The sequence below is a fragment of the Lepidochelys olivacea genome (genome assembly GCF_965140295.1).
Source record: "Lepidochelys olivacea isolate rLepOli2 genome assembly, chromosome: 2".
Classification (NCBI taxonomy): Eukaryota; Metazoa; Chordata; order Testudines; family Cheloniidae; genus Lepidochelys; species Lepidochelys olivacea.
The window spans coordinates 108,795,040-108,809,229 of record NC_140412.1 but is presented as its reverse complement, the minus strand read 5'-3'; the positions used below and the strand labels follow the sequence as shown (position 1 = coordinate 108,809,229).

The 14,190-nt window shown below is 38.1% G+C and overlaps 1 protein-coding gene across 3 annotated transcripts in view; it reads left to right on the top strand.

The window, feature by feature from the left end:
* CDKAL1 (CDKAL1 threonylcarbamoyladenosine tRNA methylthiotransferase) overlaps positions 1-14,190 on the top strand; it is a 663,359-nt gene that overhangs the window by 491,619 nt on the left and 157,550 nt on the right. For all 3 annotated transcript variants that reach the window (XM_084618215.1, XM_084618213.1, XM_084618214.1), the window contains one exon: positions 4,339-4,519. In XM_084618215.1, the coding sequence (XP_084474341.1) occupies positions 4,339-4,519 (181 nt within the window). The remainder of the gene's footprint in view (positions 1-4,338; positions 4,520-14,190) is intronic.

Sequence of the window (14,190 nt, the reverse complement as noted above, 5' to 3'; positions counted from 1 at the left end):
TTGTGTTATTTTGACAAATAAAATATGTAGAATTTTGCAGAATTTTAAAATATTTATGAGCAGAATTTTAAATTTTTTGGTGCAGAATTCCCTTAGGAGTAAATATTGCAGTGCTTTAAAGGTTTATAATTGCAAGATGTAACTGTTGCATTGTGTCTTTTGAGGAATTTGTCAGGATTAAAACTTCCTTTAAATGAACTGGAAAGTCTTTCGTCGGTTTGAGAACAGCAGAGAAGTAATGGTATATGCCAAGTACCCCCAATAACCAATCTGCTGGTCGCATTCAGGGCATAAATACATTTGCAAGTGGTCTTATATATGTTAAAAATTATTTTTATCCTTCATAAAGTCCACTGTGTATTCTGGATTCACCAATGATGCATTCTGGAGCATCTCTACTGACTCTAGAAAGACCCAGCAGATATCAGACTATAAAGAATTTTTAGAACGTTACTAAAAACTCATGTATGTATTAAATACCTGTTACCACAGAATGATTAGTAGTAACATTCAGCACTTAATTCTGTGTAACTTAAAACACCATATCTTTACAGTTCATCTTTAAAAGCAGCTTATTTATTTGGCTGATACATTTGTGAAGAAAAACTGATCTTTGTTGCTTAATTTTATATTTTATTTCATAGTCGGATCTTTACTTCCGAGTAAAGAACCTTTCGTTGCTTTGTTTCAGTCTCTGACACCAAGATACCTTAGTTTTCAAATTTAAATGTTTTTAACCATACCCTCATTGTTGTTCTTCCCTTCTGCTCTGTCATTATGAAAATGATTCTGTGTATGTGGAATAAACTCCATTTATTTGTATTTGTGTGTGTTTGAGAAGCACAGGTAGTTTGATTGTTTCAGGATTGGATTTTCTCTTGAATGGAGTTTACACACACTGTACCTTGTCTCCCTTTTGAAAAACATTTTTCCTTAACATTTTAGTTTGTAGTCAAAAGTGATATAAAAACAGCACACAGCAATGTTGTATTTTAGACAGGCATATTGGATTGGGCTATAATTAATTGCTGTTGCTGAATAGACTCTCTGGTCTTTACTCCATTTCCCAAACCTAGTTTTTCCATTGTGTGTAGCATAATCCCATCCAGGCAGAAATCTAATTACTAAGATAATTAACACCTTATCACCAAACAGAATTCAGACATTTGTGCAGTTTATGAATTTAAAAAATGTTTAATTTCCTTTTCACTCGGGGGGGGGGAGAACACATTTTACTGAATCTAGCTTGATTGAACCTTATAATTCATGTTGCCTTAGAAACAGCCCAGCTGAGATAAAGGATGGTATCACCAGTACTTTAGTCAATAAATGCTTACACTGCTGCCAACAATATCATTAAAATGGCTAAAATAACTAACATATAGTGGTCTTGTCAAACTTAATGAGTGTTTTTATTAATGTTACGAGAAATGTCAGCTGGTGTTATTTGATATTAATTTTGAAGTAATATATTTTGTCTCATGTAAGCCTACCATTATAACTCAAAATATGTGCTGTATGAGCAGGGGAAGTGTCATAGAATGCAAAATTCCTCTATGTTTATTCAGTTCTTAGCTACCGTGGATGTTTACATTACTTCATTTCAAGTAGAACTGTATATCCTGCTGCTTATGTCAGGCTTAGTTAACCAGTGGGAGCCACTCCAGGCTCTTTGGCCCACAGCAGCAGATTGTTTCACATTATACTTACATTTCAGCTATTGGTTCCCACTTAACTTTATTTAGCAAGAGAAAAGTCCTTCCCATCTATTGGGACAAATCTCTCAAAAAATACCTATTTTATGTGTTAGGTCAAATAAATGTTGGGGTTTTTTTAATCTGCCATGGTTTGACTTCAGTCTTAAATCTTAGGTTCTGAACTCATAAATGTAATAAAGAATGGAGGAAAATATTTTTATGTTTTTATTTAAACCTAAGGAGGAGGAATATTGTGACATTAGTATCTAGATGACTTCCATGCAGCTAACTACACTAAAAGATAATGGCATTTGAAAAAGAGAGAGCAAGCAGCATGGCTCACATATGCAAGATTTAAACAAAAATCCTGTCATCCTAAGTGAAAGGGAAACAACCACGTGTTTTCCCATTTTATACCTCCCACTCTGCAAGTCTTGCAGCAGTCTGAGAAATATAAATTAATTTTCTTTCTTTTTCTTATTCATTGGCTTTTCTGTAATTATCATACTATCACCTCTCAAGCATTAATTAATTTAGTCTTTCAGACAAACTTGTCAGAAAGTAGTTGTCCCCATTTTATAGATGGTGGATGAAGACCCAGAAAGACTACGTGACTTTTCAAAGGTAACACAGGAAGTCTGTAGAAGAGCTGGCATTAGAAATCAGATTTCCTGACTCCCAGTTCTGTGTTCTAACTACAAGATCAAACTGACCTTCCTGTCTTGAACTGACCCTTACTTCTGTGGCACATTAGTGCAGCTATTTAATTTGCTGGAGAGATGCCTCTTGATTCAGTGTGTGACATTTTTTGTCAAAGGGTCACTGTCTCTGAATTACTACCAGCAAATGCCATGGTGGAACAGACAGGGAATCAAACCAAGGTCTTGTGAAAGACAACACAGAATAGTCCCATTAGTGGTTTCATTAAACGCATATCCCTTTTTATTGCCCTAGAACAAATAATAGTTCTCTTTGGACATCTAAATATTACACAGATGGTATTCAGATGATAGGTATTTGTTTGTTCATCTATGTTACTAGATACCTGGATAGGGAAAATGAGAGAACCCAGCACCACCAGTGTCCTGTCTGGGGAATCCATCCCAGATTTTGGGAGGAAGCGGTCAGAAAGGAGGAAGATGAGTGTGGGGCAGGGAGCAGATCTGCATCTGCATGCTTGGGGGCCACCATAGAGCTGCAGAGTGGCTTAGGGACCAACTGTTCAACTCAGGACCAGATATCCTTTCTTCTTCTTGGCCTGAGGGAATCAGATAGGACCAGTCTCTACACTACAGCATTCACACACGTAGAGTTTGGGGTTTTTTTACATCCCAACCCTTGCTTTGGTATAAAGAAATCAACCTATTATATACTTATTTAGCTCTGACATTTCCTTAAAAGTCATATTCCTTCCAGTTTGTCGATATGTTTCGTACTGGGGTGCCAAGAAACAACTTAGTATTGTAAGTACCATATTGATGCTTATATAGCACTTTTCATGAGTAGATCTCAAATGGAGATCAGCATTCTTATCTCCATTTTACAGATGGGGAAACCCAGGCGCAGAAAGGTGAAGTGACTTGCCCAAGGTCATCCAGCAGGCCAGTGGCAGAGCTGGGAATAGAATCTAAATCTTCTAGTCCTAGGTCAAGTTCTCTATCCACGAGCAACACTGCTTGAGAAGGGACATTCATTTCTCTTAATTATGAGATGTATCTAGCTGAGGTAAAAAGTTAAGAAAAGTTGCTGTTGCTAAATAAAAGGGTAGTTTTGTGCTAGTGCCTTAGAATAGTGAATTTTTGTAGTGAGACAGAGTGGGTGCGATAAAACCTTTTTTGGACCAACTTCTGTTGGTGACAGAGACAAACTTTCAAGCTTGCACAGAGTTCTTCTCAAAAGCTTCATTTCTCATAAGCTTGTCTCAGTCACCAACAGAAGTCTGTGTAATAAAAGATATTACCTCACACACCTTGTCTCTCTAATATGCTAGGACCAACACGGCTACTACAGCACCACAAACAACAATTTATTTGTTTTTGTCTTTTTTATGGGGAGAGTGGATGATTAGACTTATTTTAGGGAGGAATGAGTTAGAGGGTTGGTTCTGACTAAAGGAAGCTTTTGTTAACTACAAAAGCCAAATTGGACTGGAATTCCTAAACTCTTCAGAATGTCAGGTCCACATCTTTGCCCTACCCTTTCTGCAGTGTTACAGCAGTGCAAGCGATTAACTAATTCTAGTAATAAAGCCCTGGAGCTTATAAACTTTGCAGACTGAGTAACTACAATTAATGAATTTACAAGCTCAGCTGGTAACCTGTGGTTTCAAGTGCCTGAGGAATTAATCCAGGAGGTTTTCATTCTTGTTCTTTTTCAGTTATGGGTCAAATATTTACTGCAACTTCTCTCTTGTTTTCCATTCTTTGGGTTCTCACCTCTGTACCACGTTTTTTATTGTCAAAGAAATGGCCATTAAAAATCCCACTGTACTTTTTCTAGAACTGGTGTTAGGTCTTAGTTCTCTAGCCAAAGGCAAGCTGAGTAATTATTCCTTTCATTTTCAAGGGAATGAGATTTTTATGTAGGGTGAGACTTCATGTACCAGTTCGCTGTTTAACATTTTTTTCCACTTCCATTGCAGAGTGCCTGGAATAACAATTGCTACAGACATCATCTGTGGTTTTCCAGGGGAGACAGATGAAGATTTTCAAGACACCATGAAACTTGTAGAAGAGTACAGGTTTCCAAGCCTCTTTATTAATCAGTTTTACCCACGTCCAGGGACTCCTGCTGCAAAAATGCGTCAGGTTCCAGCCCTAGTGGTAAGATCTATTTTCTTGAACCATTGTACTGGATAGCTCATTTTATGTGGCTTTCATGTTGCGCCAAATGTGAATGTACAGTATGCAGTGTACTGAATTAAAACATAAGAAATGCTTATTGGAGAATATGGTTTTGCAGCAGAATTATGCCATAATTAAAATGCAGTTTTATATATTTCTATACAATAAACTGATAGCCTTTAAGACCTTAGCTAGAACATGGGATGCCTTGCCAGATTTGAAGTTTAAATTACTGCTCAAATTATTAATTGGGTAAAATAGCATCAATAACAGGTTCAGGTGGTTCTTTTCACTTTGACTTTATAGTCATATATTCTTCCTAACGTGTTTTCTGGGTGAGTCTCTTGTTACCAAGACAAAGACAAAGTTACGTTTCATATTTTCTTCCAATTTTTGAAGACTTGTGTGAATCCAGTGATGTGATATACACATTGCAAGTGAGTCTATGCAAAATAGTATGAACTGAATGATAGTTATCTTTGAATTATATACTTTAAGGTCAGATTTGCATGTGACTACTTCCATTCCGTTAACTACTACTTCATAAATATCTTCCATGATTCTGCACAGTTTTAAAATCTAGTTTCTGCCTTTAGCCTATATGGTAAATGTCACTGGTGAAATTTGTGTATGTAATTATAGTTAATCTTCTAGGTTTCAGGATCTTCTATATTTGGCCATTGTGGTTATATAACTCTTTCCAATTATCAAACCATCTCATCTCAAAATCCCCAAGAGAATAAAAGCCACGTTTTAATATGAGGTAGTTGGCTATCAACTGTATTCTAATTGATATAGATACTTTATATTCCCTTTTTGTCATAAGTGATAATAATGACAATTATGTTTAAAGGTTTAGTTTGATAAATAATCTGTTTTGAATATGCAACCGTGTAAATGTGCATACTTGCCTAACCTGAATCTCTGAACAAGAGAATATACCATTCTGATGCTTATAAAACCATTTAAACTTTTTATTGGTGTTTGTACTAGTGTAAATAACATTTGTATGCACTGCATTTCCAATCAGGATAAAATCACAGCCAGCTAATGTTGTAGGCAGATAAGAATATATCACACTTCATTTTGTGAGGTCATCATGACTCACCACTCTTTGAAGAGAAATCAGTATTTTTATTGTTGTATCTCTTCCTCAATAATGTCAAAACCTATGCAAATATAGTCTCTACTTACTGTCAATATATACCATACCTTTAATGAAAATGGAGAATTGGGTTAAATTTGATTCCTTTTATTTTATTGTTCAAAGAAGTAAGCTTTGAGTCATTCATTATTAATCCTTTTTTTTTTTTTAAGAGCAACTTATATAGGAAAGTGTAGAGGATTTGGGCACAAAAGATGTTATTGTGGTGTGGTATGATAGTTTAAGTAAGCAAGCTCACTCAGTTGACTGAATTTTTTCTTTCTAAAATGCCCATCACATTGTCATTGTGGATGCCTATATTTAAAATACAGCAGAGCAATTTTGACAGTCCAGGCAGGTTAAAAATGTCAACATTTCGGATAATTTCTGGTTTTGGTCACACAGATACAACCCCATTATCCTCTGTGGATTGCACTGCAGTAGAGGAATTTGGCTTCTTGTTTTTTTCCTGCAGAAGTGTAGTTAAATACAATTATACTGACACTAAATATTAATCACATATGAACTAACTCATTTTTTTAAAAGCTAGATTTAAACTTAGGGGGCGCTGACATAATTTTAGGGAAGCGTGACATTTTCACTTTGTTCTTTTTTGTATAATTTGCTTCTTTTGGGGAATTAGAACCTTCAAAAAAGCCATTTCTGTTTATGTTCTATTGCTGATGAAAAACTGTAATTAACGGGTATTCTTTTTCTCTCCCACCTTGTTTCTTTTTTGTAATCTTCAGCAACTCTGAGTTATATATTCTTTCATCTCGTTCCGGAAATACAGGATAAACTATCAACTGGAGCAGGAATAGTTTATAGTAATGTCTTGCCTTTTATATTCACAGTGCTTCTGGATAGTAGCTAATGGCCCTCCTTGCAGTGTCAAGAATTCACAGGCATTTCGTTTTTCATTCCTTGTCCAGAGCACCTTATAATTACATATCTTTCTCAGTTGAGAGAAGAGACTATTATCTAACCATGTACTCCTACCCCTTTCCCATTTTTTACAGTGCACGTCATCTTATTGTTAATGAACTGACTTCAGTCTGTTCACATAGAAACAAGCAACACACGAACCTATTACAGTAAAAGAAGATATTGTATATGGTACATCATATCTCTGATCTAATCTCATAAGCTAATTCCTTGACAGGAAGCTCATATGCTATTAGTTATGAGGCGTATAGGTTTCTTTCAGCAGTATTTCTTCTTATAAAGAATTTTTGGACACATTATTTAACTAGGGGCACCAAACCAGTGACTAACTATGATATTACGTTACAGTTGCCAACCTTCTCTTATTGCGCAATATTGACTATGTTGGCTGTTAGTTTTAGCATTGCAGATATCTGCAGTGGGAAAGACAAATTGCTGTTTGTAATCTGCTCCCAGCCTGTACATTGTGTTTCAAGACAACCTCATTGGTCCTAATCAAGTGGTATTTATGGTGGCAACATATTTGCCCTGTCAAATCCTTTAAGTTCACTCTTTTCCAGGGGACCACCTTTCCTCCAGGCACAGTCCATGAAGTAGGCATAGTAATGTTAACACTAAGTTATTTTTGGAGGAAAATCTCACTTGGGAAAATCTCATTTGGACTTGACATAATAGAGTATTCAATAAATTCTACTTGGAATCTTTCTTCCACATAAAATGATATGTTATTGTTGAAATCCATACTGGCACTGATCTGTGTCCAGAAGGGAAGGTGACGCTAATCCACTACTTTTTATGATCAGAGCAGGCTGATCAGGCAGAGAGGCTGTAGTTTTTCCTTATTCTGTTGGAAATCTACCATCCTTGGAAAGTCAAATATATCTAAATGACTCCATCGCCTTACAACCATTAATTTTTCTTCACAAAACACTTGTGAGGCAGGAAAGTGTTGTTATTCCCAGTTTACAGAACTGAAGCATTGTAAGATTGAGTTGCTCAGTGTCACACAAGGCAGAGCCACAAATTGAATCCAGTGCTCCCGAGTCCCAGTCCAGTGCCTTAACCATAAGAGGATCCCTCCTCCCACATCCCCTAACAAAAAGCTAAATAGTTATTTGTTATTTTATTTTATTATTTTTATTGAAAAAGCACCAACTGAGATCTAGGCAGAACGAGGCACCATATAAACACTGAGGCAATTATTTTTTGTATATCTTCACACATCCACATTGGTGAGGCCTCATCTGGAGTACTCTGTGTCCAGTTTTGGGCCCCACACTAGAAGAAGGATGTGGAAAAATTGGAAAGAGTCCAGCGGAGGGCAACAAAAATGATTAGGGGACTGGAACACATGACTTATGAGGAGAGGCTGAGGGAACTGGGGATGTTTAGTCTTCAGAAGAGAAGAATAAGTGATTTGATAGCTGCTTTCAATTACCTGAAAGGGGGTTCCGAAGAGGATGGCTCTAGACTGTTCTCAGTGGTAGCAGATGACAGAACAAGGAGTAATGGTCTCAAGTTGCAGTGGGGGAGATTTAGGTTGGATATTAGGAAAAACTTTTTCACTGTGAGGGTGGTGAAACATTGGAATGCGTTACCTAGGGAGGTGGTGGAATCTCCTTCCCTAGAAGTTTTTAAGGTCAGGCTTAACAGCGCCCTGGCTGGGATGATTTAGTCGGGGATTGGTCCTGCTTTGAGCAGGGGGTTGGACTAGATGACCTTCTGAGGTCCTTCCAACCCTGATATTCTGTGATTCTATGATCCTTTTATTCCCAGAGGTTTAGTCAAAATATGGCACAAAAATCCCTATTGATACTGTGACTTTCAGTCCTTTTTGGCAATCTCTCTGATTTACCTGAAAGAGTCTCTGGCTATGCTGACCAGGTATGTACTGTGATTGGAAACCGGCAAAGAAAACCATTATGTTGATATACTGAGGACGTACCTGGTAGAAATTCATACTTACAGGTACATTTTAAAGTGGCTTTAAAATATGGCATAAATTCCTGTTTTTCCTAAAAGCTAGTGGTCTATCAATGTGAAATTTTACACATGCACCTTGTATTTTCTATGTAGGTTTTCTTTGGATTCTCTATATAATTTTTTAATAAATCGTTGAAATTGGTCTCTGACTGAAATTTGGGCTTGTCGCTGACAACATAAGGAATCACCATCTTCTTAGGGGCATCTTATCTGTATTCCCACTGGGAACAAGGTGAGGGAATGGCCATCTTTGCTCAGGCTCTATTAGCCTCACTTCCATTAAGAATCATAGGAGATGGCAGCCATTTTGAGATGTCAGGTTTTCATGTAATTCTCTGTAGAAAAACATCACTCATCATCCTCTGTTGAAGAAGAAATTTTCAGTTATGAAGAACAGTACAAAAAAAAAATTACTAGTAAGCCTAAAAGTATGTTTTCAAAACATAGGTAGCAGTTCTACTCAAAGGGATGCTGGATCAGGAAACTCATGTGTGGGGCATGTGCCAGTGAGCATGCTCAAAGTCACATAAGTCCTGACACTGCTGAGCTGCGTGGAGCCTAAACATTGTTGGAAATCTCAAATTAACAACACCCCACTCTCCGCCTATTTCACAACCACCACCACCTTCTCTCTTTTTTGTGGGAAAGGGCTGGCCTGACTAGGCATCTAACTCCAGGAAAGGATTTATGGTTGTGAATTCCAGGTGGTGATACGCGCCTCCCTTTGGCCTGGATTAGATGCCTATATCCCTTTGAAGGGTGGGGCTTGTGACCCACTCCCTCCTCAGTGTTTCCTATTGATTAGCCTAGGTAGCTACCCTCTTCTGTGTGCTGGCTTTCATGGATCCCTTAACTCTCCCCATGCATTGTATAAGGAAGCCTGGACACCTAACTTGGGGGGGGTGAATCCCACTGGGTGGTAGGGTGCCTAAAGTTAAGCATTACAGTACTGAGCTTAAGTCCCCTTTGTGGATCTAGCCTCTTGTGACTAAAATAAACAGAATTTGTTGTAATACATAGAGGGGTATTCCTGTAATATACAGCTCTGTACACCTATATTCTCTCTAATGGTAAAATTTGCCAGCTCCAAATCTTAGAAAGGATAAAGTAAATTTTACTTGCTGATAACTAAAGTTCTTTTGCTCAAATCCCATATATAAGTATGCATTCATTCCTATTATTCCCATTTAGAACTGAACTGGAGTTGCAGAAGGCTTCTGTCTCAGTGCAAAAAGCTACTTATGCAGTGTTTATGGTTAATTTTTAAATCTATTAAAACAACTCCAGGGTACTCACAGCTCAGCATGCAACCAAAGATACTGACTCGTGTGATAAAATCAAAGAAGTTAGTTACCTGTGGGTAACCTCAGTCTGCAGTTAAAATGTTGTTATTGAACTCTACCCAAGCTTTCAAAAGGTAGTTATTTTAAAGCCAGTACCAGCTTCAGGTCGTATCACTTTTGTTTGTTTGACCAGGTGCTGAAGTGAAAAACTTGTGTTTGTTGTGGAGACAGTTAAGCTGGTGTGTTGTAAAGCCAGTTTTATTCTATCTGAAAGCAATGAATGGTCTGGCTCTGAAAGTTTCTGAGAGCTCAGTTCAGGCTGAATCTGTGGAATGAGTTAAATTCCACAGTCGCAGCTGGACTTCGCAGAGTCAGACGCATAGGAAGAGAGAAGAATATTTTGACTCTGGCTTGGAGCCATATCTTGTGAAATTCTTGCAGTGGTGTAGTTCAGAGCAACAGGCAGAATGTGAGTCTCTGAATTCTAAAGAGTGTGGGTTGTGACTGTCCTGCTGAAAAAGCAAGTCAGAGTTCAAAGCCGGAGTAGAAATTCACCTGGGAAACCCCGGCTGGCGCTGTACTCCTTTGAATTCAACTTTGTTCTTACAGCAGCAATCTTCAGAGCACTGACTAGAATGAAAATTACTGGCTTCATATTACTTTTACACAAAATGTGGTTTAAAGGTTTTAGCTTCCCAAAGAAAATGTACAGTTGCAGATTTAGAGTGAGCTGTACTGTCAGTAATAGTACACAGCAAAATAAAACAGTTGTGGAAAATACACAACTTCGTTTCTTGCTGATTTTTAAACTTCCCTGTAGTGCCAAAAACACTCGTCTGTACTACATGTAACATTACTGACGTAATTGCTGATGCAACCATTGGTTTTAGCTGCACAATTATTGTCCCTTAAGAATGAAAAAGAAACAAAACCAGGAACTTAACTTTATCCTTTGACAATTCTTTTGTACATGCCACTACAGGTCTGTTGTACTCTTCTGCCACACCTCCCTCCCCTTTGTGATAGGTATACAAATTACTGAAATGGATCAAAGGAGGAGTTATCCAAACAGGAGTTTATAAGAAGAGGCCTACATTACTATTCCATATATATTATCTAACTTCATTCATTTCAGTTTGCAAGATTATAGTGATATTTTTCAAACTAAAGTTATGCCTGAGACAGATGTACAACTAGAAAAGGAATTGAAGGGGGCAGACAGTTCCTAAAAGATGTAATACTGGAGGCTCAACATCAAGCTATTCTGACGCAGAGGAAAGATAAGAAGAGCCACAAGCGGCCAATGTAGCTGCACAAAGAGCTTTTTAGCTATCTAAGATCCAAAAGTGATACATACAGGAAATTGAAGGAGGGGCATGTCACCAAGGAAGTATACATGGGAATAGCGCGAGCGTGTAGGGACAAAATCAGGAAATCCAAGGCAGAGAATGATTTACAGCTGGCAAGGAATGTTAGAGACAACAAGAAGGAGTTTTTCCAATACATCAGATAAAAAAGGAAGATCGAGGAGGGTGTGAGTCCACTGCTCAATGGAGAAGGTGAGCTGCTAACGGAAGATGATAGGAAGGCAGAGCTGTTAAACGCCTGCTTTGTTTTGGTCTTCTCAAAAAAATTACATGTGACCAGATGACTAGCAAAGTTACTACAGACAATAAAACGGAAAGGATGCAGATAGGGATAAGTAAAGAACACATCAGAATTAATTCATATCAGTGGGGCCAGATGCTGTTCATCCCAGGGTACTGAAGGAATTAGCTGAATAAATCTCGAAACTACTGGCAATAATATTTACAAACTCATAGGTAACAGGATAGGCTCCAGGAGCCTGGAGAAGGGCTAACGTATGGCCCGTCTTTTTAAAAAGGGGAAGAAGGAGGAGCCAGGGAACTATAGACCAATCAGCCTGACTTTGATACCTGGGAATCTACTGGAACAACATATAAAGAATTCAATTTGCAAGTACCTGGAGGATGGGGTAATCATTAGCAGCCAACATGGATTTATTAAGAACAAATCATGCCAAACCAGCTTGATTTCCTTCTTTGACAGGGTAACTGGTTTGGTGGATAGGAGGAATACGGTGGACATAATATACCTGGACTTCAGCAAGACTTTTGACGCAGTCCCACATGACATTCTGATAGGTGAACTGGAGAAATGTAGACTTGGTGGAACTACTATTAAGTAGATACATAATTGGTGAAACAACCACAAATAAAGAGTAAATAATGGAATGATGTCAGAGTTGAGAGAGGTCTCAAGTGGGGTTCCACAGGGATCTGTCCTGGGTCCAGTGTTCTTTAACATCTTTATTAATGACCTGGTTGTAGAAATCCAGAGAGCATACTGATGAGAGTTTCAGATGACACAAGGCTGTGGGAAGGGGGGAGGTTGCCTACACTTTGGAGGATAGAGCTAAAATTCAGAGGGATTTTAATAAATTGGAGAACTGGGCTAGAGACAACAACTTGAAATTCAACAAAGTCAAATGTAAGGTGCTACACTTAGGAAGGAAAAACCAAATGCACAAATACAGAATGGGGGATAACTGGCTTGGCAGCAGCAGTTTTGAAAAGGTTCTGGGAGTTGTGGTGAATCACAGCCTCAACATGAGTCAGCAATGCGATCTATTGCAAAAAAATCAAATGCAGTATTAGATTGCATTAACAGGCATAGCATGCCAGTCATGCTCTACTCTACTCAGCTTGGGGCCACTCTACTCAGCTTGGGTTAGGCCTCTGCTTGCAGAACTGTATCTAATTTTGGTCACCAGTGTATAGAAAGGATGTAAACTGGAAAGGTCCAGAGGTGAGCGACAAAGATGATCAAAGGGACGGAGTGCAAGCCATATGAGCAAAGGCTGAAGGAACTGGGTATGTTTAGTTTGGAAAAGAGGAAACTGAAGGGGGACAAGTTAGCAGTCTTCAAATACTTGAACAGGCGCCATAAAAAAGATGGAGAAAAATTGTTCTCTCTTGCTACGGAGGGCAGGACAAGAGGCAATGGGTTCAAACTACAGCACAGCAAATTTAGATTAAATCTCAGGAAACCTAACTGAAAAAACGAGTAGGACAATGGAACAGACTGCCTAAGGGAGTTGTGGAAGCTCCTTCACTGAAGGTTTTTAAAAGGAGGGTAGATTGCCATCTGTCTCGGATGGTTTAGACACGACAAATCCTGCATCTTGGGCGGGGGTTAGACTAGATGATACTTGTGGTACCTTCTATCCCTCTGATTTAAATAAAATGGGGGGTGGGGGAGGGAGTAGGCCCTGTACTTGTTATGAGCTGCATACACAAATACATATCACAGTGCCTGCATGGAGTCCCTTTCAAGTAAATGCAATGAGCTCCTTGCTGGATTGAGGCTTTAAGGGAGACATCAACAAGACAGTATAAAGTTGAGGGTTGTGTGTTCCTCTCATCCCACTGTGGTTGTACTTATGGCCTTGTGTATGTCAATGTGTTCAGATATGGGGGTTTCAGTTCACACCATAATAAGATTTGAGTCCAGGTGTTAAACTTAGATCTCGATTGAGATTATGAAACCTCCCACTCTTACACAAGAAAGACACCGGTTTCATTTGGGCCCATCTCTGTCTTTTACTCATTTTAATTACAGATAACAAACTGCCATAGTAAACAGGACACTGTTTCAGACTGCTAAAATTAATGAAGCAAATAAATATCTTCTCTATTAGTTTTTTTTTATTATTATTATTCTTGGTCTTATGTTTGATGTAAGGCATTAGTCTGATTAGAACTGGTTCATTGATAAGGCTCAGCACCACATTGAAGACTGGTTATAAACTACAGAAGATTTAGAAGTATTGTCCTTAATGTAATTTCTGAAATCAGATGTGTGCATCAGAACAGTAAAACCTGTTTGTTGAGGATTTGGCACTCCTGGAATTCCCATGATAAACCTGAAATACGCTGGCAACTCAAAACAGTCCGTGAAACAAGTCTCCACTCAGGTCTAATATTAAAAATGTTGCTCAAATTGGTAAAGGTGTACTAATTTAATACCTGGCTGCCTAGAGATTTGGAGTTTTTAATTCAGGTTGAGTATGTTGGTTCTGTGTCTATGTATGCTGTTACTGATAGTCATTCCTTTAGATATAATATGGATAAAATCCACTGATGCTTGAATATATTTCTAAAAAGTTAAAACCTTGATAAATTTTAGGCAGAAAAATCCCAAGAATAATTGATTAGTATCTGTAAAAATGGATATTCCCTGTATTTTAACTGATGATTATTTCCAGACAGTGA